The 24,712-nt window shown below is 59.6% G+C and overlaps 1 protein-coding gene across 20 annotated transcripts in view; it reads right to left on the bottom strand.

Moving 5' to 3' along the window:
* RALGPS1 (Ral GEF with PH domain and SH3 binding motif 1) overlaps positions 1–24,712 on the bottom strand; it is a 267,729-nt gene that overhangs the window by 23,214 nt on the left and 219,803 nt on the right. For 19 of the 20 annotated variants that reach the window (XR_011382172.1, XM_051855034.2, XM_051855036.2 and 16 more), the window contains 3 exons: positions 23,053–23,190; positions 20,568–20,661; positions 16,149–16,216 (listed from right to left, as the gene is read on the bottom strand). Coding sequence is in view for 19 of the 20 variants with exons in the window: in XM_051855034.2 (XP_051710994.1) it covers positions 16,149–16,216; positions 20,568–20,661; positions 23,053–23,190 (300 nt within the window). In the remaining variant the exon portion in view is untranslated. Of the gene's footprint in view, positions 1–39; positions 11,303–16,148; positions 16,217–20,567; positions 20,662–23,052; positions 23,191–24,712 lie in introns of those variants that run through there. The other variant, XM_017350051.3, reaches the window with a different exon arrangement.

The following is a 24,712-nucleotide window of genomic DNA, read 5'->3' as shown; positions in this document are numbered from 1 at the left end:
TACAATTGACTTTTTTTTTTTTTTTTGACAGGCAGAGTGGACAGTGAGAGAGAGAGACAGAGAGAAAGGTCTTCCTTTGCCGTTGGTTCACCCTCCAATGGCCGCCGCGGCCGGTGCGCTATGGCCAGCGCACCGCGCTGATCCGATGGCAGGAGCCAGGAGCCAGGTGCTTCTCCTGCTCTCCCATGGGGTGCAGGGCCCAAGTACTTGGGCCATCCTCCACTGCACTCCCGGGCCACAGCAGAGAGCTGGCCTGGAAGAGGGGCAACCGGGACAGAATCCGGCGCCCCAACCGGGACTAGATCTCGGGGTGCTGGCGCCGCTAGGTGTAGGATTAGCCTAGTGAGCCACGGCGCCGGCCACAATTGACTCTTAAGGCTAACAACCAACTGTCAGGCTGGCCGGGCCCTGCTCTGCACGGTGCCCGCTGGCTGAGCAGCCCCAGTGGCTAGTACAGAGCAGTATGGCACAGTCACCCGTCCTTCCCCGGTGAGTGGCCAAATGGGGACCCCCAAGTGCTCCTTCTGCCTTCGAGCCCATGCCCCGGCCTGAACACATCCACCTGCTGCCCCAGCTGCTCACTTAGCACCCAGGGCCCAGCTGTGGACCTGCTGGGCAAGGATGTGGCTGGACACATCCTGAGCCTAGGCCTGCCCCTGACTGCTTGGACATCCTTGGACAGGCCTCAATTTCCTCATCTGAGAAGTAGGGATAATTCAACACACCTTGCAGGAGGGTGGGAGGAGCTGACGAGGCATCCACACTTTTTTCATGGTCCCGGTCATTGCCATACCCTGCCCGGCCCACCCCTTGGGGTTGACAGCAGGTCATCAGAGCTGGGATTTGGGGCCACAGATTCCCTGAGCACAGGACGTGGAGACCAAGGCCTTCTCGCTGGCCATGTCCTCGGCTCCCTCCGGAGGGATGTGGCTGTGGCTGACGTGTCCTTCCTCAGTTTCGGTGGCTTGGGAAGGCAGGTGTTTCAAGGAGGGCCCAGGTGCTAGTCTCACCCCGGCTTTCTGGTCAGACACCAGGACGGGATCCAGGGCTTCCAGAGACAGCAGCCGGGCGGGTCACCCCGAGCTCCAGGCCCTCCACCTCAAGACCCCGTGGAACCACAAGGGGCGCAAGGCCAATGGCTTGGGCCGCCCTCCTTTTGGAGTCTACGAGGATGCCCACACCCCCAGCAGGGACACTGCGCACGTCTGGCCTCCTCGGCGTTCAGAGATCACCAGGCGCGGCGCTGCACCACCTCGTCTGGCTCCTGCTGCTGGCCCTGTTCTCACTTGGCCCCTGCTGTCTTTCCTGCAGCCCCGCCTCCGGCCCTGCCCATGCACTTGGTTCTGCCTCCAACCCCTGGTAGAAGTAGTGGCCACTTTTCTCTCTGCTCCCCTTTAGCCGCAACTCCTAGACCACGCTTCGCCTCCGTGAGAAAGCTGCCGCATTGTTAGGCTTGCTGTCGCTCACATCTGCCCACGCAGTGGGCACACGCACCTCCCCGCCAGGCCTGGGAGCAGGGTCCCCTGTCCAGGGCTGACCTCTCCTCTCTGGTCCCAGCATCACCTTGCCCTTCTCTGTCTTGCAGCTGAGAGACAAGCCCCAGCCTTTTTTTTTTTTTTTTTTTTTTTTTTTTTTTTTTTTTGACAGGCAGAGTTAGACAGTGAGAGAGAGAGAGATGGAGAGAAAGGTCTTCCTTCCATTGGTTCACTCCCCAAATGGCCGCTACGGCCGGCGCACTGCGCAGATCCAAAGCCAGGAGCCAGGTGCTTCCTCCTGGTCTCCTATGCGGGTGCAGGGCCCAAGCACTTGGGCCATCCTCCACTGCCTTCCCAGGCCATAGCAGAGAGCTGTGGAAGAGGAGCAACCGGGACAGAATCCAGTGCCCCGACCGGGACTAGAACCTGGTGTGCCGGCGCTGCAGGTGGAGGATTAGCCTAGTGAACCGCGGTGCTGGCCGCCCTAGCCTTTTGCCCTGTGCCCCCAGGTCCCCCCCTAGGCTGTCAGGCTTCCCCTACAGGAGGCCTGCTCCTCCACCTGCCGCTCCGCCCCTGCACACAGGATGGCGTCTCCAGCCCGACTTCTGTGCCAGGGCCGTTCCAGCCGCCTCCTTTCTGCCAAACTGAGGAGGGCTCCTCGGCCTTCTCCCCAGAGCCCTTGGTGCCTGGAGCTCCCCTGTGCTTCCTGGGGCGGGGGCCGTGACACCACGCTCCCCTGCTCCTCCCCCAACCGCGCCTGTGGCTGTTACCGCTCCTCCATGGGCCCCACACCCTGGAGTCCTCTGCACAGGCCTCCGTCTTTGGCTCCAGTTGTGATCTGATCAGACCCACTGCCCACCCCTAGGTCTCTACTGCGGTCCCCTGTACGCATTCGCACCCAGCTGTTTCGGCGTAAGCCCTCCATCCCGCCATCCCGACACCCCACGTTCAGTGCTGCCAGGGCTGCATCTGGTGCCTCCTTCGGGGTTTCAGCATTGGCTGGAGCCACCACTGGCCTCTCACTCGCTCACGCAGCGTGGGGTCACCCTGTGCTCCGCCCAGCTCTGAGTGGCCTTTCTGCACTTGCCACACCATCACTAAGGCCCCCGATTTTGGACCCCTCCCTGTCTACCTCTGTTGTCACTGACTGGGGTCCCACACTTAACTCTCCCTGCCTCACCTGACACTCTCAGTCCAATACCTCAACCCCATTCAGCTCCATCAGAGTCTGAAAGATGACAAACGGACCCTGTTGTCTCCTTGCTGGAAACGCCCATGACACGTTGTACCAGGTCCTGTCGGACCCCGTCCTTTAAGCTGATATTTTGAAACGCTGATGGGAGAGGAAAGAGGAAGAGCAGCCAGGACAGTTCTCGAGGACAGTGTAGGACTCGCCCTTCAGGCGTCAGCAGCAAGAGGACGCAGCTGTCACGTGAACGGCTTCCCCCGGGCTCCACGTGGAAAACAGACTTCCAAACAGCCACGTTCGAGTCCCGGCTGCCCTGCTTCTGGTCCAGCTGCCTGCTATGCCTGGGGAAGCAGCACAGGATGGCCCCAGTGCTCGGGCCGCTGCACCCGCGTGGGAGACCTGGATGGAGTCCCAGGCTCCTGGCTTCGGCCTGCCTCAGCCCTGGCTGTTGCAGACATGCAGGGAGTGAATCAGTGGATGGCAGACCTCTGTCTCTCCCTCTCAGTTTGTAACTCTGCCTTTCGAATAAATAAATAAAACGACAGCAAAATAAATGCTGAGGGAGGAGTATGAGAGGAGGTGTCTGGCATCCATACAACCACCAATGGCTCAGTAGTCCACGCAGCAAGCTTCCAACACCAGTAAGGAGATCAGCCACGCAGGGGGAACAGGCAACGGACCCAGAAGGGGCATTCACAGAAGAGCAAGTCCACGTGGCCAGCGGCCACCAGGAAAGGCGCTCAACCCCACAGTGCCGGGAGGACAAACCAGAGTGAACGTGAGATGTGGTTCTACTCAAACATAGGGCTAAAAAACAAAACACAAAAAATACCGCAAATTAGCCTGAGAGTCCCTCGTGCTGGCAAGGACGTGGAGGGACAGGAAGTCCAGTCTGGGGCCCAGCTGGGAGCAGCACACTTGGAAAGCAGTTGGTGGCACTGAACATGTCTTCTTGATGTGGTGGCTCCAGTTCTAGCACCTGCCCGAGGGACGTTCGTGTGCCATCAAAGGGTGCCCAGCGTAGCACCGGGCAGCAAGGCTGAAAGGGAGAGGCTACCTCCCTGGTCCTCAGACAGCTGTGGTCTACTTGAGTCAACAAATTCTACAGGGCTGGGGGCAGGGAGGACGGAATGGCAGAGGAGAGAGAGGTGGGGAGGGCAAGAAGGAGTGACTGGATGCACACGGGTATCAATACGGGTAGACCATAGAAACGTGCTCAGGGCCAGCATGGAGGCGCAGTGGCTAAGCTGCCACCTGCGGTGCCGGCATCCCATGTCAGAGCACCAGTTTGAGTCCCGGCTGCTCTGCTTCCTACCCAGTTCCCTGCTAATGGCTTGGGAAAACAGTAGAAGATGGTTCAAGTGCTTGGGCCCCTGCCACCCATGTGGGAGACCAGGATGAAGCTCTGGGCTCCTGACTTCAGCCTGGCCCAGTGTCAGCCATTGCTGCCATTTGTGGATTGAATCAGTGGATGAGAGATCTCTCTCTCTCTAACTCTGCCTTTCAAATAAATAAAATACATCTCCAAAAAATAAATAAATTAAAACGTGTGCTCCGTGGAAAGAGCAGGCTGCCAGAGACAGTTGATGGCATAATGCCACATATGCCAAATTTTTAGAAGCACACAAAACAGCAGTGGTATGTTTATACATAAGAATACAAGAAGAATAAGCCATCATGATATTGGGACAGTGGGGAACCGCAGGGAAGAAAAGGGAGGAGGCAGGATGGGGGTGAACAGGTTTTCCCCATGCATATACGAAGCAAACACGGCACAAATGCTAACTTCTGTTAAATAGGGATGGTGGGCACCTGGGTATCAGATATTTCATTCTTTAAAATGAGAATACTTTAAAAATACTGGACACCTGCCCTGTACTGGATATTCTGCTAGGCGCTGTGCCGGAATCTTCCATCTGCCAACCCACCTCTGTCTTCCACCCCTGGGCCTCGGACAGGGGGCTGCTCTGTGGGTTGGGGGCCGGTGGCAGGGTGGCCATTGCTGCCTCCCTGTGGGCCGCCCCCGAGAGGCATCGTCTGACTCCCGCTGGCCTTGGCATGGCTTCTGATCCCACTATTTCTAAGCCTGGGGTGCTGCACTGTCCCGCAGGGCTCCCCTCTACCCTGTCCACATCTTTGCAAACTGTCCCGCTGTGAAAGCCACCTGGTCCCGCCTCTACCCTGCAGCCCCTTCACGTCTGGCCCTCCGGCGTTCTGGGACATCTGCAGACGCTCAGGGAGGTAAAACCACTAGGGCGTGGGGCTCACTGTCACGTAACAGGTTCAAGGCCAGGCCCTGTGAAGCCACGCATGGTCACCTGGGACCAGCGACCTGACACCTCCTCCAGGAAGCACCACCTCTCTCACTGACGGAAGTTCCAGGGCAGCCCATGCCAGTGCAATGCGGCCTTGCCCCTGGCCTGGCGGGTGGGTCCCTTCCCCTGACTTTTGGACCTGAGCCTAGGACGCACTGGAGGACAACCTTTTTCATGAATGAGAAATAAAACCTACACAGCACCGATGGGTGAGTTTCTCCGCCTGCGGGGAAGAAAGCTGTTCACGGACTGAAAGTGGCTCCCAGGGTAAAGCTAACAAGGGAGAGGGAAGCCAGTCCTGTTCCTGCCGGCCCGCGCTGGCTTGGCTCTTCAGCCTCCCTGGCTCCTCCACCGGTGTCTGTCGCTAATGCTGCAAAGCTCAGGGGCCCTAAAGAGACCCCTCCACCCACACTGCCCCCAGCCAGCTGCCTGGAGACCTGGCCTGCAGGCAGGAGAGGGGAGGCCATCCGAGGCCCCAGTTCCTGCCTTCAGATGGTGTCTCTAGGACAGGGTCTGGCAGGACCTCCTGAGCCCAGAGGGGGTCCACGCATGGGGCTGAAATGCACCTGTGTTTTCCCAGCAGGGGCGTGCAGTGGGGGGGGGGGGCAAGCTGCTATCAGCGGCTGCGAGGCGCTAATCCTAACCAGAGACGGGATCAGACCCATCTGGAGAGTGTTAGGAGCAGGTTCCCAGGGCTCGTGTGGGGCCAGGTGTTCTGCAAACGCTCTCAGGCTGATCCTGATGTGTGGCCCCTGCCCCTACTCCAGGACCTCTGCTCCAAACGCTGAGACCCAGCAGGCTGTGCCCGGGGGAAACGCCTCCGGCAGTGCTCCAGAGAGCACAAGCAAGCACGAAAAGCATCCTGCTCTGTTTGGGTTTCGCACATGTGGCTGAGCAGCAGCTCCGGGGAGGGTGGAACGGCCTTGTTTATCAACGGCCCGGCTGAGGGAGCACGCTCTTGATGCCTGAGTCACTCGGGCCCCCACCCTGGTTCTCCAAGTGTTTGCTGAAGGTCAGATTGCATCGCTCCTCCCCGTGTGGTCTGCAGTGGAACCCAGGGGCCCTGGCGCTGGAGCAAGGGCAAGGACCACGGTCACAGGGAGCCACCGGGCTTCCTGCCTGTGCTGGGCACTGGAGACGGGAACGCTTAGTAGTCCCCTCCCCACCCCCTACTTTCCAGACCAGCGAGCAGGGCTGGTAGATGTCACCCACGCTGGGGGCGGGACCTGACCGCGGGGGTGCAGCGCTCACGTGGCAGGGCAGCGGCCCCAGCGTCCAAGGTCGGCTGCTGGTCAGGGAGCACCTCCTCCAGGAAGCTGTAACGGGTGAGACCCAATCGCTTCTCTCCAGGAAGGGAGGTGAAAGGGACTAACACCCATTATGCACCAACTGTGTACCTGGCTTCGATGCGGCCGGTACTTCCACCACCGCCATTTCAGAGCGAGGCTTGCAGGCACTCACGCTCACATGGGGGCTGCATTTGCCCCCTTCACCAGCCGCATGGGGGGGAGGGGGGTGGTGCTGGACGCTCCTGGGTGCTCCTGGAAAGTTCCTGGGGCCCCATCCTGCTCACCCCTGCGCGACTCCTCTCCCCACCTGTCTCATGCGGTGCCTGCACCTAGATCTCTCCCAAACCCTCTGGACTTGTCTTCCATTCAACTCTCAATTCTCCCCCACCCTCCGAGACCAGTCCCAGATCCACGCCCCCCAACTTCCTGCTTTGGCCGACCTTGGGCGGCATGCCTGGCACTGGGCGCCCCTGAACCCAGAGGGAAGGGTGAGGGCAGCGGAAGAGCCCGTGACCTCCCTGGGCCCAGCCTCAAGGCTGCTGCTGCTCTGGCTGCCCCGTCTCAGCACTCCCACCCACCCTGGCCCCCCGCCCCGCATTGTTGACCAACAGCCTGGGTCTGACGCAAGGCAGAAGAATTTCCATTCAGCTGGGACCCAGAAGGGGGGCCTCTGTGCTCATCCTCTGCTACCGACAGGGCTCAGGTTCCTGCCCCGCCAAGCCCGGGGTGGCCACCATGTGACGGCGCCGGGGACATGTGCCGCTGGGGCCCTTTTATGAGCTGGGTGGCTGCAAGTTTGTCAGCCTACATCCCCAGGCAGGGCAGGGGTGGGCGTGATGATAATGAGCTGGGCTCTGGCCTTGCTTAGCACAGTGTGGTCCCCGCTGCCCAGCCCGATATGGCTCGGACGGCTGGAAAAACTGACCGGGTGGCTTGCCTATCTCAGAGGAGTGCTCTGTTTTTCCTCCGCATAATTTTTCCATGAATAATCTTTAAAGCTTTTTAAGTGGCTGTTTCTTTAGCAGTTTTATTGGAACATATGAGAACTGACAGTCTCCACGGGGGAACTCTAGTTGTCACGTTGAAAAAAAGAAAAAAAAGTCTGGTTCTCATTCCATTTGTCTCAGGAAGCCGACACGCTGCCCAACAGACCACTCACTGTTGGGAAGAGAAGAGGGGAACAGGGCCCTGGTAAGGACAGCGTGGGTGGCTGGGGCAAGGCTGCCGGGAGTTGAGGCCAAAGGACTCAGGACCCAGAGGGCGACAGGCCTGGGCTTCCTTCAAGGCTGAGCGGCCCCGGGGCAAATCACCGTGCACCTCTGAGCACCAGGTCTGCATCTGCAAGGCAGGAACAGGGACCCTGACCTTGCAGCCTCCCTGTGGGAGTAAACCAGACAGCGCCCCTGCCTCTTGCTGCAGCCGACGTTCACGGCGCCCCAGCCTTGGGCCTGCCCCGGGCCGGGTGCTGGGGACACGTCACCGGATGTTCTGCCTACAGTCAAGCAGGGGAGGCAGGCAAGTGACAGGAAACTCACCCCAGGAGGAACACCTGCTGCGAGCCCAGAGGATAACAACATAAACGTGGTGATGGTGATGGCAGCAGCTACACCCTCACAGTGTAACCATAGCAACAACCCGGATGTCGGCCAACACCACCAGCCATGACTGCTTTGTCTACATGGCCTGGGCTGAGCCTTGCACTGCTGTGACGATGGGGAAGCGGAGGTCAGACGGGCTCAGGAACCTGCCCAAGCGAGCGAGACGGGGCTGAAGACAGCACCCTGATGACCTGCGGAAGGATCAGAGCGGACTTCTGAGAGGTCCGACGTGCAGGCTGGTGGGGGAGGCACGAGGAACACCATGTGCGAAGGCTTGGAGGCGACGGGGGCGGGGCCCTGAGGGAGACTTTTAAGGAATCTTAGGAGTGATGTGTTCAGACCTGCACCCTGGCAAGACTGCTCTGGCTGGAGAGCTGCTGGATGTGGCCAAGACTTGAAGCCGTGGGCTGGGCTGGAGAGATGGGAAGAGGGACATCCGGGGTGAGTGAGGCAGGGGCGTGGAGGGAGTGGATCTGGGACAAGACCCCCCACAAACAAGCACACACTACAGTGGGTGGTGCTTGAACTCAGGGAGCAGGACTTGGGGGTTGATGGGACGCCACGGGGCAGCTGGGCGTGGCGCTGAGCCGCCCAGGAGGAGGAACAGAGGCTGGGCTGCAGCCTCCGTGCCTGCCCAGGCCAGCACTGCCCTAAATCCGTCTGGCTGCCCTGCCACTGCTCGGGGGCTGGGGGATGCCGACCAAGTCTCATACATCAGGAATTAATGGAAGACAGCTGTGCTGGAGGGGAAGTTACTCCACTGGAGTCACAAGACTTGGGGTTCCAGTCCAGCCTCTGTCACAGGCCGGGCGGGAAGCTCACGGCTCGTGTTCCTCCCGCTGAGCCCACTTCTGCTCCCTGGAGGAGGAGAGGGACACTGCAACCTCTGGAGCCCTCACTGGCCCTGAGCCTCCTGGGTACAGGGCCGACTTCTGCCCCACGGAGGAGCTCCGGGTCCCGAGCTTCCTGGCCGCCTGTGCTGAGAGCCCTGTCCGCGGGTTGCGGGCTCGGGCCCTCTCTGGGGCTCCCATGCACAGAGAGCCTGTTTGTCTTGAAACCCTGTTCTGGCCATGTTTCCTGGCCGAGCCTGGGAGCCAGTCACTTGCACATTCACACGCATTCTCTCTTTCTCATACACACAGCTCTCACGGGTCCTCACCGTGAGCCAAGATCCATCTCGAATGTCACTCACAAGGCCCGGCTCATTGCTCTCTGAAAACTGGCATCCAATCCCCCTCCGACCATGGGGGGCTCAGACACGTTCTCGTGCCGTCCGAGCCCAGGTTCCCAGGGCCCAGAACAAAGGAGCCGGGCCACTGCAGGGCGGCTGAGTTGGACAGGAGTGGGTCTGATTCTTGGCTTCTCTGCTTGACCCTGATGGGACAGGTCACTGAGACAGCAGACTTCAAGAACCAGGCAGGTGTGAAGCCCCAGAGTGAATGGGCGAGAGCCCGCTTCCCAGCCCCGAGCTCACAGGGCCCTGGAGAGGCTGCCAGAGAGAGGAGCGCGTGCAGAGAGGGGTCCCTCCCCTCGCTCAAGGGCTGTTCTCTTTCTCTGTGCAAGTACGGTATGTGTGTGTGTGTGGGGGGGGGTGCACAGATCACTTGGGGGGACGTGAAATACGTCTCCAGCAGTTGACAGTCCTGGCTCAAGCCTGCAGACGCCAATGTGGTGGCGGCCAGAGCGGTGGCCGCAGGAGCGTTAGCTGCGCTCACCAGTCCATCGGGCTGAGGACCGGCATGGCCTCCCATGGGCCAAAGCCAGGCGTCGGGCAGCGGGGACCTGACTTGGAGGAGCCATGGGATGGAAGCAGGTGTCCTGGAGTGCATTTGCATTTGTCAGCGTTCAGGGACCTGTGGAATCCCTGAACCCCCTGTGGTATCGTGCCCAGCAGAGGAAGAATCAATGTTATCAACAGCCATGTAGAGGCCCCGTGCCCTGAGACAGCAGCACCCACAGCTACGACTGTGTCCCGGCCCCGGCCTGGGCTGCAGTAAGCATGGAGAGACTGTGGGACACACAAGAGCCGGGCCCCTGCTCCTTCTGCGGCCCCAGCTGGGCAGATGTGAGGGGATTTAATGCCAGATGCGGTGAAGGGTTCTGATTCTTATGCGGGGCCTGCTTTCTGAGGCCAGGCGGGGACTCAAAGACAGGACAGCCACAGTCACCATCAGGACCGGGCACTCCCCTGCATGGCACTAATCTACAGGCAACAGAGCCCAAGTGCTTGGGGGCCTCCCTTGCACCTGCCAGTCTGGGAGCTGGCCACAGACCAGCCCCTGTTCAGACCCTGGCCCCACAAGCCGCTCTGCCGCTTCCTCCATGCGTGAGGCTGCGGGAACATCTGGCACCTTCACTCACAGGACACAGAGAGGATCGGCCCAGGGCAGGGAGCCTGGCTACACGGGCAGTGCCAAGAAAGGTGCCCAGTGCAGGTCAGCCACGGCGAGGACTGGGATGCCGGGATGCAACTCTTTCTTGAGTCTGCATCGCTCCTGTCAGACAGCCTGGGCGGTGGGTCCCGAGCAGCAGGAGGGTCCCCGTCCCCAGAGAGGCCACAGCGACTACTCTGACCCACGAGTGTGGCAGCAGCGAGGCCTCGGGCTCTGGAGGCCGCCCCCAGCTTCTGCCTTGGCCTCCGGGGAACACCCGCTCTCGGGGAAAGGCAGCTGCCAAGCAGGAGGCCGATGCCGCCACCACGCGACGAAGCCTGGGCCGCAGGAACGTGTTCGGCCCCCGCTGCAGCCTCAGCCATGCCGGCAGCCAGCACCAGGCCCGTGCGTGAAGACGCCTCCAGATCATTCCGGCCCCAGCACTGTCCGTCTTCCTAACTTACAAAAGAAGGTTGTGATTTCGTGCCCCTAGGTTCTGGGGTGGCTGGTGCCCTGGAGCAGCCGCCTGTCACGGTCCCGGGCTGGGCAGCACCACAGCCTGCCTGGGGGTGGGGTGGGGGGAGCAGGAGCCAATGCCCCTTCAGGGCACAGTTCCAAGGGGCCCTGCCCCGCCTCAGGGAATGGGTGAAGCATTGCTATGCCTGTTGCACCAAGAAGAAAACCGAAGGAGCCAGCACGAACGCACGCCACGGCCACAGCTCAGCCTCTGCTGCACTGGCGCAGCTGCCCAGGAATCTTTGGAGAGAGCCTGGGAAGCCGCGCGGAGCCCAGTCTGCAGCGTCTACCCTGTTCCAAGGCACACACACACGCGTTCCTTGCCCTTTCTGGGGTCAACGTTCTGTATGATTTTTCTCTCCAGGAAAATATTAGTTCACTTTCAGAAACTAAACATGATGCGTGGGGGGTGGCTGGGGTAGGGGGAGAGATTCACCACGTGGCATGCCCAGGAGTGTTTTCTGCACAGACCTGGAGCGTGAGAAGGCCTCTCCACCTCCTTTCTCGAAGTCTCTCTGTTGGTGTGGAACTGCCCGCCTGGCCAGGCCCTAGGGCAGAAAGTGGGGAGCAGCTCCATGTGGGGTGCCGGGGCCATCCCAGAGGTCCAGGGCACGGCCCTGCTGTGACACTAATCCAGGCCTCAGAGCAACCCCAGATGGCGGTCAATGTCCATTCCAGGGTCATGGCTTCCCAGGCCCCGAAGGACAGCATCTGGCTAGGGGAGGGCCGGGGCACCCCTGCGGCCACCTGTGGCTCTACGTGCTGGTCCTCGCCCCCTGAGACTTTCGCCTCCTGTCTCGCCCAGACGTGAGCTCTGGGAAGCCCGGTCTTGCCTGATTCTCACCAGGCACCTGGCACACAGCACACGCCTGGCCCATGCCGGCCCTTGGCACGTGAGCCTTGAATGAACAAATGAGCGTATCTCGGAGCCTTTCCTTGGCAGTTAGGGGGCTGTCTGGCTGCTGGACAGGGCCCTGAGCTGCAGCCTGAACCCCCCTCCTGGGAACTGAGGGGGGCTGCGTTCCTCCCATTCCTGGGACTGCAAGAGGCACATTCCTGTCGCTGAGTCTGGTCGGGCTCCTGCCACGCGGCTTGGTCTAAACTGCCAGACCTGGGCAGGCTTCCCTGGAGCGGGCCTTTGGTCCTGCCTGCCATGGGACACCCCCTGGCTGCTCCCGGCCCGCGGTGGCACCTGCCTCTGCTGTCTGGGGCTCCAGGTGGGAGCCGGGGCCGCTGAGTGCGTCTGAAGCCTTGGGCCCTCCCCGGGCCTCTGGGGGGCTGATGAAAAAGCTGAGCAGCCTGCTCCCAGGGCCGGGGCCAGGGCCCGGGGAAGCCGATGGAAAACACTCCTGCGAGTTGGGCTCCTGCGCCCGTCAAAGTGCCGGCGTCAGCACTTCTCCTGACGGCCGTGCCGAGTCAGCAGCCGGCAGCTCTGGAGCTGCCTCCCAGAACCACGAACCCACAGGGCTGAGCAAGGAGCCCAGGGCCGGGGCTGCGGGGTGTGGGCGACGGCCATGGTTCTCACCCAGGGCCGCCACGTGCTGGGCTGCAGAAATTCCAGACCAGGCCTTGGGGACTTGCAGCCTCAGGGAGGACAGACACGGGGCTCATGGGCACACGGCTATCTGCCAACCACAGACAGGTGGGCCATGGCAGGCCAGACAGTAAATATTTTGGGTACAAGGGGTCTGGCCCTGGCCCCATCACCCAACCCTGCCCCTGCCACGTGAAAGCAGCAGCCACGGACAATGCATCAGTGGACGGCTATGGCCTTGTCCCCTACAGAGATGGTGTGGGTGGGACTGGGCCCACAGCTTGCTAGCCCCCGGGGTGACAGGGCCCAGCCTGGTGCAGCGCTGGGGTGAGGGTAGGGCAAAGGCTTCCCTGAGGCAAGATTAGCTCCTTACCCCCCTGACCACAGCGCCCACCCTGCGACCCCACTCGGCGACTCGGCCATGGCTGGGGTTGGGGATGCTTTTCCTCCCCGTGTCCTTCAGCCTAGGGGTGCTGGGGCCTCGCCACACTTTACAGCTCTGCCCACTGAAGTCTTTTCACGTGAACTGGCTGGGGTCTTCTGTCTCCTCCCAGGACTCTGAGCTGCAGTTTAGGTGACTTGCGGGTGACTGGTCTCCCGTGCCAATTAACACCAGCGTCAGGTGGAGGAGGTGGGGCGGGGGCAGGGACAGAGCACCTGGCTGCACCTGGAGCAGGCCGGCCTGGGACTGGCTCCCATCACGGCAGGGTCACAGGAGGCCAGCACAGCAGGGCCTCCTTCCCACCAGGGCTCCAGGGAGGCTCTCGGATTTTCGGGGCCTGGCTCCTGGTCGTCAGGCCTCTGGCTTCCTTCCTAACCCTAGCAGAGGGAGCTGGGGCTGGGGGCAGTGGCTGGGGCAGGGGGAGGCCCTGGTCTCTCCCTCAGGAAGGAGGAGGCAGGGCACAAGTGGTGCAGTGAAGGGACTGCCAGGGTCAGACAGCTGCCCGGAAGGCAGGAGGCAGCCTTTGCCGCCATCTGCCCAGGGAGAAAGGGGTCTGCAGGCTTGCTGAGCGGCAGGTGCCAGGAAGAGCCAGGTAGGCAGGTGAGGACCCTGGGCTGGAAGCAGGACTGAGGGGCCAAGGAGGAAGGGGCTCTCTGAGACACGGCCACGATGCTGCACCCACAGGATCCCCTCGTGCTTTGGACCAAAGGTCCACCTGGTGCCACAGCCAGGTCCTCCATCCACCCCCTCACCCCCAAACCCAGCAGTGACAGACATTCAATAAGCAACAAGTCAGGCCCACACTGGTGAGCACCCTACAGAAGCAAGGGCAGACATGGGGACACGAAGGGAACAGGGCTCAGGGCCTGAGCAAGGGGCCTGGGGTAGAAACTGCACAGGGGGCTTGCTACTCTTGGCAGAGTCCAGCCCGTAGATGGAGAAAGCTGCACCCTGTCCTGCCCAATGCCAAAGGCGACAACAGTCCCTCTGCCACGGCTGCAGCCTGTCTCTCTCTGCTCATTGGCTCCAGCATGCAAGGAGAGAGCAGGGGCCTTGGACCAGGGTGGAAATGGAGTTCAGTGGCAGGAGGGACACTGAGAGCAGCTGGGGGGGTAGGAAGTGTGGCCCTGGGACTTCCTGGCACATGGAAAAGGCCAGAGACATGGCTTGTCCTGTTGAGGCACATGAGCCAGGTAAGGCCGTTGTGGTTCATGGTGGTGGTGGTGGCGGTGGGGTCTCAGAGAGCAAAACACTGCTCTCATTCTGCTCCCAAATTCTGGCACTGTTGGGGCCAGTGCTGTGGCGCAGCAGATTATAGCCCCGGCCTGCAGTGCCGGCATCCCATATGGGCGCCAATTTGAGTCCTGGCTGCTCCACTTCTGATCCAGCTCTCTGTTATGGCCTGGGAAAGCAGTAGAAGACAGCCCAAGTGCTTGGGCCCCTGCACCCACGTAGGAGACCCGGAAGCTCCTGGCTCCTGGCTCTGCACATTGCGGTCATCTGGAGAGTGAACCAGCGAATGAAAGAGCTCTCTCTCTCTCTCTCTCTCTCTCTCTAATTCTTTCAAATAAATAAAATAATCTTTAAAAAAAACCTGGCACTGTTTCCTGAACAAATAAATACATGGGGTCTTCAAAAAGTTCACAGGAAATGCAAGTTATGGGAAAAAAAAAAAAAAAAAACTATGCAGGGATTCCAAAACTCCTTAGCACAAAATAAGCTCATCTTTTAATTTCACTTCCCAGGAACTTTGTGAAGCCCCTGGTGGTCCTGAGGGCCAGTCTCGCTCGGCTTTCTTTCTGCGCCTTCAGTGATCACGGTGAATTCTGAGGCTGCTTCCTGTCCCCTCCCTGGCGGGGGACTGTGCACCTGAGGGGACAATGCTGACTGCGGCGAGAGTGTTCTAGAACATGCACAGAGAAGGTGGCGGCCAGAGCACAGACATGCCCTTGGGTCACCTTGCTGGCGGTCATGTGTCCCGCAGGGAAAGCAGTGGATCCAATGTAACAGTGGAAACTCCGGGACCGTGAAGCTCATGGCGGGGCCTTGTCTTGTGCTATGGGCAACAGCATCTGCTCTACCCAGTTACCAGAGGACCCGGGGGGCTGGGGACAGGGCCTGCCTCCCACGCGGGGGCCGTGAGGACATCGGGAGGCAGGGCAGGGGCCACGACACTGCCCCGCGTGTGCTCTCCCAGTCCGGGCACCAGGGAGGAGAAAGTGGCTTGAGTAGGCACACAGGCTGGGGGTGTGGCAACACCAGGCAGACAGCAGGGGCTCACCGCGCATCACATGCTACCCGGGTGCCTTGTGAATGGCACATAGTTCCGGGCATTTCAGCTCTCCTGAGTGAGATAAGGACACGGAGGCGCAGAGGGGTGACGCCACTTGTCCAGGACTGCAGTGGCCTAGAACCCGGGCAGCACACCCAGAGCTGAAACCAGGAGGGACAGCGCTGCCAGACCCCACCCTGGGCAGCAGCACGGTTAGAGTACGAGGGAAAGGCACCCGTCCAGACAGCAAGGCGGCAGCGGCCAGCCCCCAGAGCAGCTCCCCGTGGCGGCAGAGTGCCATGCGGGCACACACCTCCCAGGTGTCACAGCCACCTTACAGGTGACTACTTCAGGTCGAGCACCCCTACACCCAAAACCCCAAATGCTCCAGAACCTGCAACGTTTTGGGGGCCGACATGATGTCACAAGTGCAAAGTTCCATGCCCGCCTGACCTCATGGCTGAAATACTAACGACTACCTTCCAGCTACGTGTGTAGGATGGACGGGAAACATGAGTGAACTGCCTGTTTAGACTCGGACCCCATCCCTAAGATATCACATGATATATATGCAAGTATTCCAAAATCCCCCCAAAATTCAAACTCCAAAACACTTGCGGTCCCAGCAACGTGGGTACGGATGCTCAGCCTGTAGTGTGTTACCTGCGTTCCATGGCCAAGGCCACCGCAGACCACACAGCTGGGGATGAGCCGAGCTGGGTGTCCTGAGCGTGTTAATCAGCCGGAGGCTCAGGGAAGATGAACCACCTGTGCCCGGGGCACCAAAGACTCCAGGCATCCCAGGTACTCACCAGGGCACAGAAAACCCAGCCTGGGCAGCAGCCCCGATGGGAAAGGCCCAGCTGCCCAGGAGAGAGGGCCCTGGGGTTTCCTCTGACCTTGCCTCTCTTGGCCTCCGTTCCAGGCTCCAGCAGAAGGCCCACACAGCAGTGGCGCCCCCACCCACCACACACAGAGGGGCACCCTGATCAGGACCCTGGACAGGCTAGGGTGGTGTGGGCAGGCATGGCCGGGTCTGAAATGGTGCCAACTCAATCGCACATGCAGGCCGCGTGGTCAGGGCCTACCCGGGCAGCCTCATTCCGGGGCGTCGCGGGTTTGGCCAGCTCAGAGCAGCTGCCGTACCTGCAAGATCTTCCTTGGAAGAAACGAGTCTCGGAGAGCTGCTTCCTGGTTCGATTCTGAGCGACAGTCTGAAAAAAAAAAATATATATATATTTTCACAAGATCAGAGGGGCTGTGGTTTGTCACAGGGGGACCACAGGTGGGGGGTGGAGGGGGGGAGACTGAGCAGCTGAGAATGGCGACATTAGCACAGAGCCCAGGAAGGCCCCGCCCTCCGAGGTCACCAGGGGACCAGGGAAGACTGAGCGAGAAGGGTGACTGAGCACCGCATTGTATACCTGTAGGGGGAGCGAGGCTGTCGCCTTCCCAGATCCGCAGGGGCCAGGGCAGGGCATCCAACTCAGGACCGTGTGACCCTGAGCCAGGGCCTTCAATCATCGCCCTGCCCTTCCACTCGGCCCATGTCCCAGGGAGGCACGCAGCGTACTCCCGGGACTGGCACCTCAATATTTTGTCTTAAGCACAGATTAGGAATTCCTGGGTGAAAATGACAGCATAAACTGGATGCCAGACTCTCTGCCTCCCGACAAAACCAACCAACCATTATGAAAGCTCACGAGTTCAAGAATGCACCAGCTGCGCCCAGGATAAGGGAAGGGGCACAATCTATGGCCGCAAGCTTCAAAACTTGTGGCCAAGGCAAGAAAAAGAAAAATCTGGAGTTGGATCAAGACTCGGCAACCGGCATGGCATCCACTCTGTGGATGCGGGCAGGGAACGCAGGGAACGAGTGGAGGGTACATGTGTGGCGGACTTGGATGGACATGAGGAGTCCCCGGGGCAACAGCTGAGATCTGGGGTGCCCCTTTCTGGGGTGGACGACAGCCCTAGCAAGGTGCAGGACACTCTGACCTAGCGCTTTGCAGGAGCCCACCCGGATGAGGGGAAACCAGCTCCTCTCAGTGCAAGATGCGAAGAAACAAGCGGTCCAGCAACGGCAGACCTGCTTTTTACGAGAGGGAAAGAGAAAGGGAGGGAGCGCGGGCCCCGGCCACACCCAGGAGGCAGCCGCAGGAGCCGGGGAACCTCCCCGCCTCCCCAAGAGCTTTGAGCAGGGGAGCAGCCTGTTACAAATGTGGGTTGAACAAGGCAAAGCCTGCAAAGTGAGAGAGGACCACGCAGGGGTAAGATGAAGGGCAGACTGAAGACCCAAGGGAGCAAACCAAGGCCTGAGAGATGCCCAAGGCAGAAAGGATCGCCCAGGGACTGCGGAGATCAGCGTGGAGGGGACCGCTGCCAGAGAGGGGCTGACGGACACGGAGGGTGGACAGCACCCACGCGTGGGCTCCCGGAGAGGGAAGCCAAGAAATGGCGCGGAAGAAGTCGCCCAAGACGCAAAGCAGAGGAATTCCTCTGAAATGGAGACGGCCCGGCGTGGCCCAGGGAAGACTGGCACAGAACTGGCTGTGGCCGGTGCTCCACGCCAAACTTCAGGGAATGGCTTACCCGCCCGGCAGACAACACAAGCCCCTTACAAGGGGGAAACGTCAGACCGGCTGCGGCTTCTGCACACTGCACCCGTGCCAGGAGGCAGCAGAGCGAAGGTCAACTGTCCGCGGGCGCGGGGGTGGTGGTGGGGGAGAGGGGCCAGCCCCGCCAGGCCAGGCCCAGGCAGATGCAGATGGCCTCACAGGAGAACAGGCAGCACAGGGCCCACTGGGCCAGGGCACCCCCCTCCGATGTCCCAGGGACGGAGACAGCTTGGGGAAACAGCAGGTGGGCAGAACTGACCTCTGCTCAGAAAGGTTAAGTTAGTAACTTGGGACCACCTCGGGGTGCAATTCACAGACTGAATTGAGGGGGCAGTGGAGGTGGCGGAGTGGACAGCGCTAACGGTCTCATCTTTCACGGCCCGGGTCCCTGATGCAATGGAGCCAGGCTCTCGGAGTTTCTCCTGACCTCTTTTATTAATCTTAGAAGGCTCTTTCAGGAAACAGTGTATCTTGTGGTAAAGAAATGTTTATTTATAGAGCAGCAATCCCTTGCATTTTTATTTCAGTTCCTTTTTCTGGCTAAATTGAAATAAAATAAAAGGTAATACTTTTAATTAAACATAGGAAGTGTAGTATGAGCCAATGTTACTACATCCTATACTGGCATCCACAATCAATCCTATCCATCCATCCTATACACATTTCCACACGTAGAGAAGCATCCAAATGTGTGTTCTCGGAATGCTAATGGTCATGTTTCCAGGTGGTGGGAATTTGGATATTTTTTTCTTAAATAGAAACACAAAGCACTGGCGGGGGATTCCCGGCAGAACCTCTCACAGCAGGTGGGGATGGGGAGTAACTGAGTCACTGTGTCCTTTGCAGGGCAGGGCCAGGGTGCAGGTGTGAGCCAGGTGGTGGGGTGTGTACCTCGGGCAGGACCACAGGCCCTGCCCATCACCTGTCACTCACAGGCTCTGCCCGCTTCCTGCCACTTAGAGCTAGGACCTTCCAGGGAAAGAGGGGACCCCTTGATGGGCTGGGGCCAGGGGTGAGAATCCCGCAGGCCACTTGACCCCAACTGAAACCCCGGTCTGACTGTTGTTCAGCACTGAGCGCCAAGTGGAAGGACTAACTGCACAATCTGCAGCTTGTCCAGGGATGGCCTCACAGCCACAGTAATTATGGGCCATTTTCTCCTTAAAGGATATTAGCGTTAGTGAAACACTGCTGTCTCTTTCATCGCAACCCTGGCCCACGGATGGGAAGTTTGATCCCAGGAATCTAAGTGGGAATAATTTCTGGTGCCAGGGCACTCTTTTCAGGAACAGCGAGTACTTTGTCAACACAGTGAGCTCAGCTTCGGGCAGAGGGAGCCTGAGTGGCGACCTCTGGCCTCCGCCTGCTGCTGTCCGTGTCAGGGAACAGTTCTGCACCGTATTTCATGTTGACAGATCACTTCACAACAACAGCTGAAGACATTATGGCTGTGCTACCACAGACCATCAGAGCCACCTGAAGGCTGTGGGAACAAAACAGTCGTCTAGCCCCAACCCGAGACACGGGAGTGCTCAGGGTGGCTCAGGCGGCTGAGCCAAGCCAGGGCTGTGACCCGCTCCCGTGGTGCTGGTCGGGCAGGGCTACTGGGACGGCCCCTGGGACCCTTCCCGGTGAGCGGGTCACGGGCCACCTGGCGGCGTCACTAGTGGCCACGGTTCTCAGGCTGATCAAATCTGCAGACACAAAACTGGAAGAGACGGGGGAAAAATGACTGGATAGGAAGATTCAAAGAAATCACGCTATGCTGGAAGCAGATGGGAAGGCAAGACTTTAAAGGAATACAGGTCAAGGGGATGCTTAGGCAGCGAATAATCAGTTACAAGATGGCCGACACTCGCCTTGACATCAAGCTGCGTGAAACAGTACTGAGGCCCTCAGTGGACCTCAAACTCAAAATGGGCTGAGAGGGTGTGCACCCAACAGGACAGATGGAGTCGACATGAAAGGCCCTCCTTCTGGGCAGGCGCTGTGGTGTAGCAGGTTAGGCCTCTGCCTGCAATGCCCGCATCCCATGTGGGCACCAGTTCGTGTCCCGGCTGCTCCACTTCTGATCTGGCTCCCTGCTGGTGGCCTGGCAAAAGCAGCAGCAGATGGCCCAAGTACTTGGGCTCCTGCCACCCACTTGGGAGACCTGGATGAGGCTCCGAGCTCCCGGCTCTGACCTGGCCCAGTGCTGGCCATTGTGGTCATCTGAGGAGTGAACCAGGGATGGAAAGCTCTCTCTCTGTCTCTGTCCCTCCCTCTCTATAGCTTTGACTTTCAAATCAATAAGTCTTTTTTATAAAATGTCCTCCTTCTCCCTTGGAAACAAAGCAATGCAGGATAAACTCCCAGGTCCCACAAATGGAGAAGGAAGTAAACACTAGCAGATGAGTGGAGTACGAGGTCAAGGGCCCGTGGGCGTCTGCATGAGAGCTGGCTCTACCCGGTAGGGACTGCACGGGCGTGGCGCTGGCCAGAACCAGACAGAGTCCTGTAGAGAGGTGAGAGGTCACAGGGATGGTCCCGCCATGAAACGGGCTCTGGGAGGACCCTGCCCAGCTGGAGATCCAGCAGAAAACTACCCCTCCCCCCGCGCCGTGGGAGGGGAGCCACTGGGGGGAACCAGGGCTGAAAGCCTGCTCCAGACTCAGCTGTGGAGGCCAAATTCTCGTCTCCAGGCTGCGTGGGAAAGCCACGCCCACTGAGAAACAAACACGGCACCTTCCTCAGACCGTGGGGTTGGGGGTGCATGTGAGGGGCTGTTCAGACAGCACCCCTGGGGGGTTGTCCGTGCGTGTACGGGTGCTGCTGCACGTGAACCCCAAAAGCCCTGTGGGTGGCTGCTCACTGGGACCCACAAAGGCCAGGCTACCTGCAGGGACCTGAGCGCCAAGGGCAGCGGCAGGCTGGGGGACTTGACGGACGCAGGAGTGGGTGGGCTTACTTGTAGTTGTCATCCTCCACAAACTTCTGGAGCTCCTCGATGTAGCGTACGGACTTCAGGTACTTCTGCACGTGGGGCAGGGTCGTGAGGTGATCTGCAACAGGCAGACAGAGCCAGAGGGTTCAGTCTCTCCCCACCTCCAGGCCCCAGACTGCAAGTGTGGGGGCCTCTGATCGCAGGTGCCCCTTGGGGACTCAGACTCACTCGTTCTTCAATGGTTGCTGCTGCTTCCTGGGGCCAGGTCCTGCGCAGGGCACTGGACACAGAGGGGTCATCAGGCTGGGCTCCGCCCCCAAGTAACACCCCTCCCACCCACCCATGGCTACACCGGACCCCACACTGAGGCCATCATGACTCTCTGGCCGGGAAGAAGCCAAGCCTCCATGCAGAGCCCAGGGGCTGAGGAAAGATGGCTCCCTGGCCTCCAGGACAGGTGGCCCCGGCCAGGTGTCCAGCGGGGTTACTGGGCACGTGATCCACACCTGCCCACCCCCTGTGTGACATGAATCAACGGACAAACTGGAGGCTGCCGTCCTTGATGCCAGCATCCCATGTCAGAGCGCCAGTTTGAGTTCCAGCTGCTCCACTTCTGATCCAGCTCCCTGCTTATGTGCCTGAGAATGAGGTGTCTGATGCCCCAAGTACTTGGTCCCCTGCCACCTGTGCGGGAGGCCAGGATGGAGTTCCCGGCTCCTGGCTTTGGCTGGGCCCACTCTTGCCTGTTGCGGGCATTGAGGGAGTAAACCAGTGGACGGAAAATATCTCTTTCTCTGTCTCTACTCTCTGTGTCACTCTGCCTTTCGAATAAATAAATAAATTTTTTAAAAAAGAATAAACAGATCCAGCCAGCCAGCTGTACAGCTTGACCCAGATCCTGGCCCACGACTGGAGCCGCTGAGAAGAGAGGCCCTGATGCTCAAGAACCTGCTGTGCGCCAGATGACCCACGGGGGCCGTCTGCTCTCACCCCAGACCCGCCTCCTGGGGAAGAAGAGTCCCCATTGCCCGGAGGAACAGGCAGCTCGCAAAGCCGCGTGGCTGGGAGGCAGCCCCAAGCCCCGGGAGGCTCCGCCACGTCCACGTGCCATCGGGGAGGCTGATGCCAGCTTTCTCCGCAGACCCTCAGGGTCACGCACTTCTGAGATGACCTCCGGCGGCACAGGGCAAGGCAGGGTGACAGGAGTACAGGTGACTGGAGGCAGAGGAGAGGCTGGAGAGCTGGGGGCACCGGGTGGCTCCAGAGCCCCTGAGGGTGAGGTTCTGAATGTGGCATTTTGTCTCTCCGAAGCCCCACCGTGTGATCCCCTGGGGTGAGGAACAAGAGGGGCTCCGCGGGCGATGGTGACGGGCGACAGGGAGCGTTTGCTGAGCTCTGGTGAAAGGGGGCCTGGGCGGGAGCTGTGTGCATCGCGGCCCCGCGTTCACACACGGGAGAACCTGCTCCTCGAGAGGCAGAGCTGGGATCTGAGCTCTAGTCTGCCCGGCCCCAAGCCCCGGTCTGGGACTGCTTGGCTGGTGTCCGCGTTTCTGTGAGTGGAGAGAGCCTGGGGTAGGGGAGGCCTGCACAGGGCACGCAGGCCAGGGTCGGAGGAGAGCAGAGCTCGGACGTGGCCAGCCCCTCCCCAGGAGCAGGGCCCTCCCCGAGGCCTTCCCAGGTGGAGGCCGCTGGCTCCCTCCCGGCCCAGGTTCCACAAGAGAGCAGCATCCCCCTGTGCCCCTTCCTGCTTGCTCCCTCTTGGGAACGGCCTGCTCCCCAGGCACCAACTCCTACAGCTCCATTACCCATGGCCCTCTTCATGCCACCTCCTCCTGGCTGGCCGCCTGGTCATTCACGGAGGACTCGAGCACCTGGCTCACAAGGCCACCGTTCTCGTGGGTGAAGCCGCTGCCCCCGCGAGGGCCCTCAGGGCCTGGACCTCAGACCCCACCATCGCAGTCCCGCTGCGTCTGGCCGAGCTGCCAGCCCACCACCAATGCCCCCCCTTGCCTTCCAGGCCACAGCTTGATGGAATCGCCCAGCTGCCCCGGCAGAAGCGATGGCACCCCGGGCCGGACTGGCCCACGAACCCCACATCTGTGTGTTCCTGTCTCCCCGCATCTGCCAGCCCACCAGGAGAACGCTGCGGCCACGGCAGACGGCCCCCGAATCTGCCTGGGAACTGCCCGCTAAGCTGCTCCTGAACGAGCGACTCAGCGGCCGGACAGACCTGGGCTGGGCAACGTGTGGGACCTGAGACAGGGACTAAGCTGTCCTCGGCCTCAGTTTCCCCTCCCGTAAGACAGCAACAGTAACACCTAGTCTGCAGAGTCTCTGGAGGCCAAACCCATGTGTAATGGATCCAGCACATGTCTGCTGCCCAAGAAAGGAACATGGAGCGCTTTGTGGGGCCTTCCCGGTTTCCAGAACTTTCTCGTCCGTAAGGTGCGGCCCAACCCAAAGTTCACTGCTGTAAGATTCCACAGTTCCAGCGACCAAGGGCACTGACCGTAGCTGCAGGAAACTTGCAAATCGGCAATTATCCGGAGAATATTGTTCATCTGGTTGGATCTCTGCTCGTTTTCCATGATGCTGCCTGAGGCAGGGTATGCGGAATCAATGTAGATTAAATCCAGGAGATAGATCCCTAAAATTAAAGGAGATTTTTAATGACGGTAGGAGCTCACCATTAATCAGAGTCTCTGTCGGAAGGCATGAACAGGGCCGCATGGAAAACTTTAACTCCAGACCTGACTGCTCATTTTTCATGCAGTCGGCTCATCTGTGAATCAGACATCTGAGCAGCAACCAAACCCAGTGCTGGCAGATCCTGCGCTTTCGCTCACACGCTCTCCAGCGGCACGCCTCTCACCTGCGCCCCGAACGGAAAGTTACAGGACGTGCGGGGTGGGTACCTGGTGTTTCTTACCCACCGATGGGGTTTCATAGGTCTAAGGTGCTGTCTGTCTACTTGTCCATCTGTCCGCACACAAACTCACACTCACACAGGCATACGCACAAAAATCATAAATTAACAAGAGACAAAAGAGGAAATGAAAAAGTGTAAACTCTCAGTAGAAAAAATTAAGGTTATCCAGAGAATTCTCTTGAGGGTGATTAACAGGAAATTAAGGTGTGTGTGATATGAAACCAGGGCTATGACAGGCCAGGGATGAGCTGGGGGGATTTCAGGACGAGCTGCCTGGCTGTGCAGCCCGGGCCACTCCACAGCTCACAGCTGCCTGGTTGGCTGCAGCGCTGCGCCTCGGACTAGCTGGAGATGTGGACGCACAGCGGATGGCAGGTCCTCCAGCAGCCCTCTGTGAGCACTGCCCTGTACCCAGCACTGGTGCAGGAAGGCAGGGGGAGCGATGCAAATCAAAACTCAAGGCAGAAAACACTGAGCAAGGCAAAGAGAAGTGGCTGATCTGGAAAAGCACCACGCAGGGCCAGCGTTGTAGCACAAAGGATTAGGCCACTGCTCGTTACACCAGCATCCCGTATGGGAGTGCTGGTTGGAGACCAGGCTGCTCTACATCTGATTCAGCTCGCTGCTAATGTGCCTGGAAAGCAGCGGATGACCCAAGTCCTTGGGCACTGTCATCTGCCACCCACGTGGGAGACCTGGAAGAAGCTCCTGGCTCCTGGCTTCGGACTGGCTCAGCTCCAGCCATTGTGGCCATCTGGGGAGTGAACCAATGGATGGATGTTTCCTCTCTCTCTCTCTCTCCCCTCTCCCCACTCTCGTCTTCCCTCTCTCTTCTCCCTTTCTCTCTCCCTCTCTATAACTCTACCTTTCAAATAAATAAATAATCTTTAAAATAAATCTGTTTGAAGACAATGACAAAGAAGAATGTTACACATCAAAACTTACGGGTTCTGGCTAAAGTGGTAATCAGAGGAAAATTTATAGCCTCAAGAAAGTTTACCATTAAACAACTAAGAATGATTACAAGTCTAGGAATTAATCGGGGGCCGGATAGAAAAGTTATGGGGGTTTCGCATGGGCGGATGCACGCTGTGCTGTTACACAGCCATCACCTCCTGACCCTCCCAAGAGCCCATTTTATAAAGGAGAGGATGTGTAACTCGCCCAAGGTCACACAGCTGCTAAATGACGGGGATGGGAGTTGAACTCAAGTCTGCCTCGTCCAGAGTGTGCGCTTCCT

Source organism: Oryctolagus cuniculus, chromosome 1, assembly GCF_964237555.1.
Source record: "Oryctolagus cuniculus chromosome 1, mOryCun1.1, whole genome shotgun sequence".
Lineage (NCBI taxonomy): Eukaryota > Metazoa > Chordata > Mammalia > Lagomorpha > Leporidae > Oryctolagus > Oryctolagus cuniculus.
Note: the sequence above shows the minus strand (reverse complement) of the source record. Positions and strands in the feature narration are given on the sequence as shown.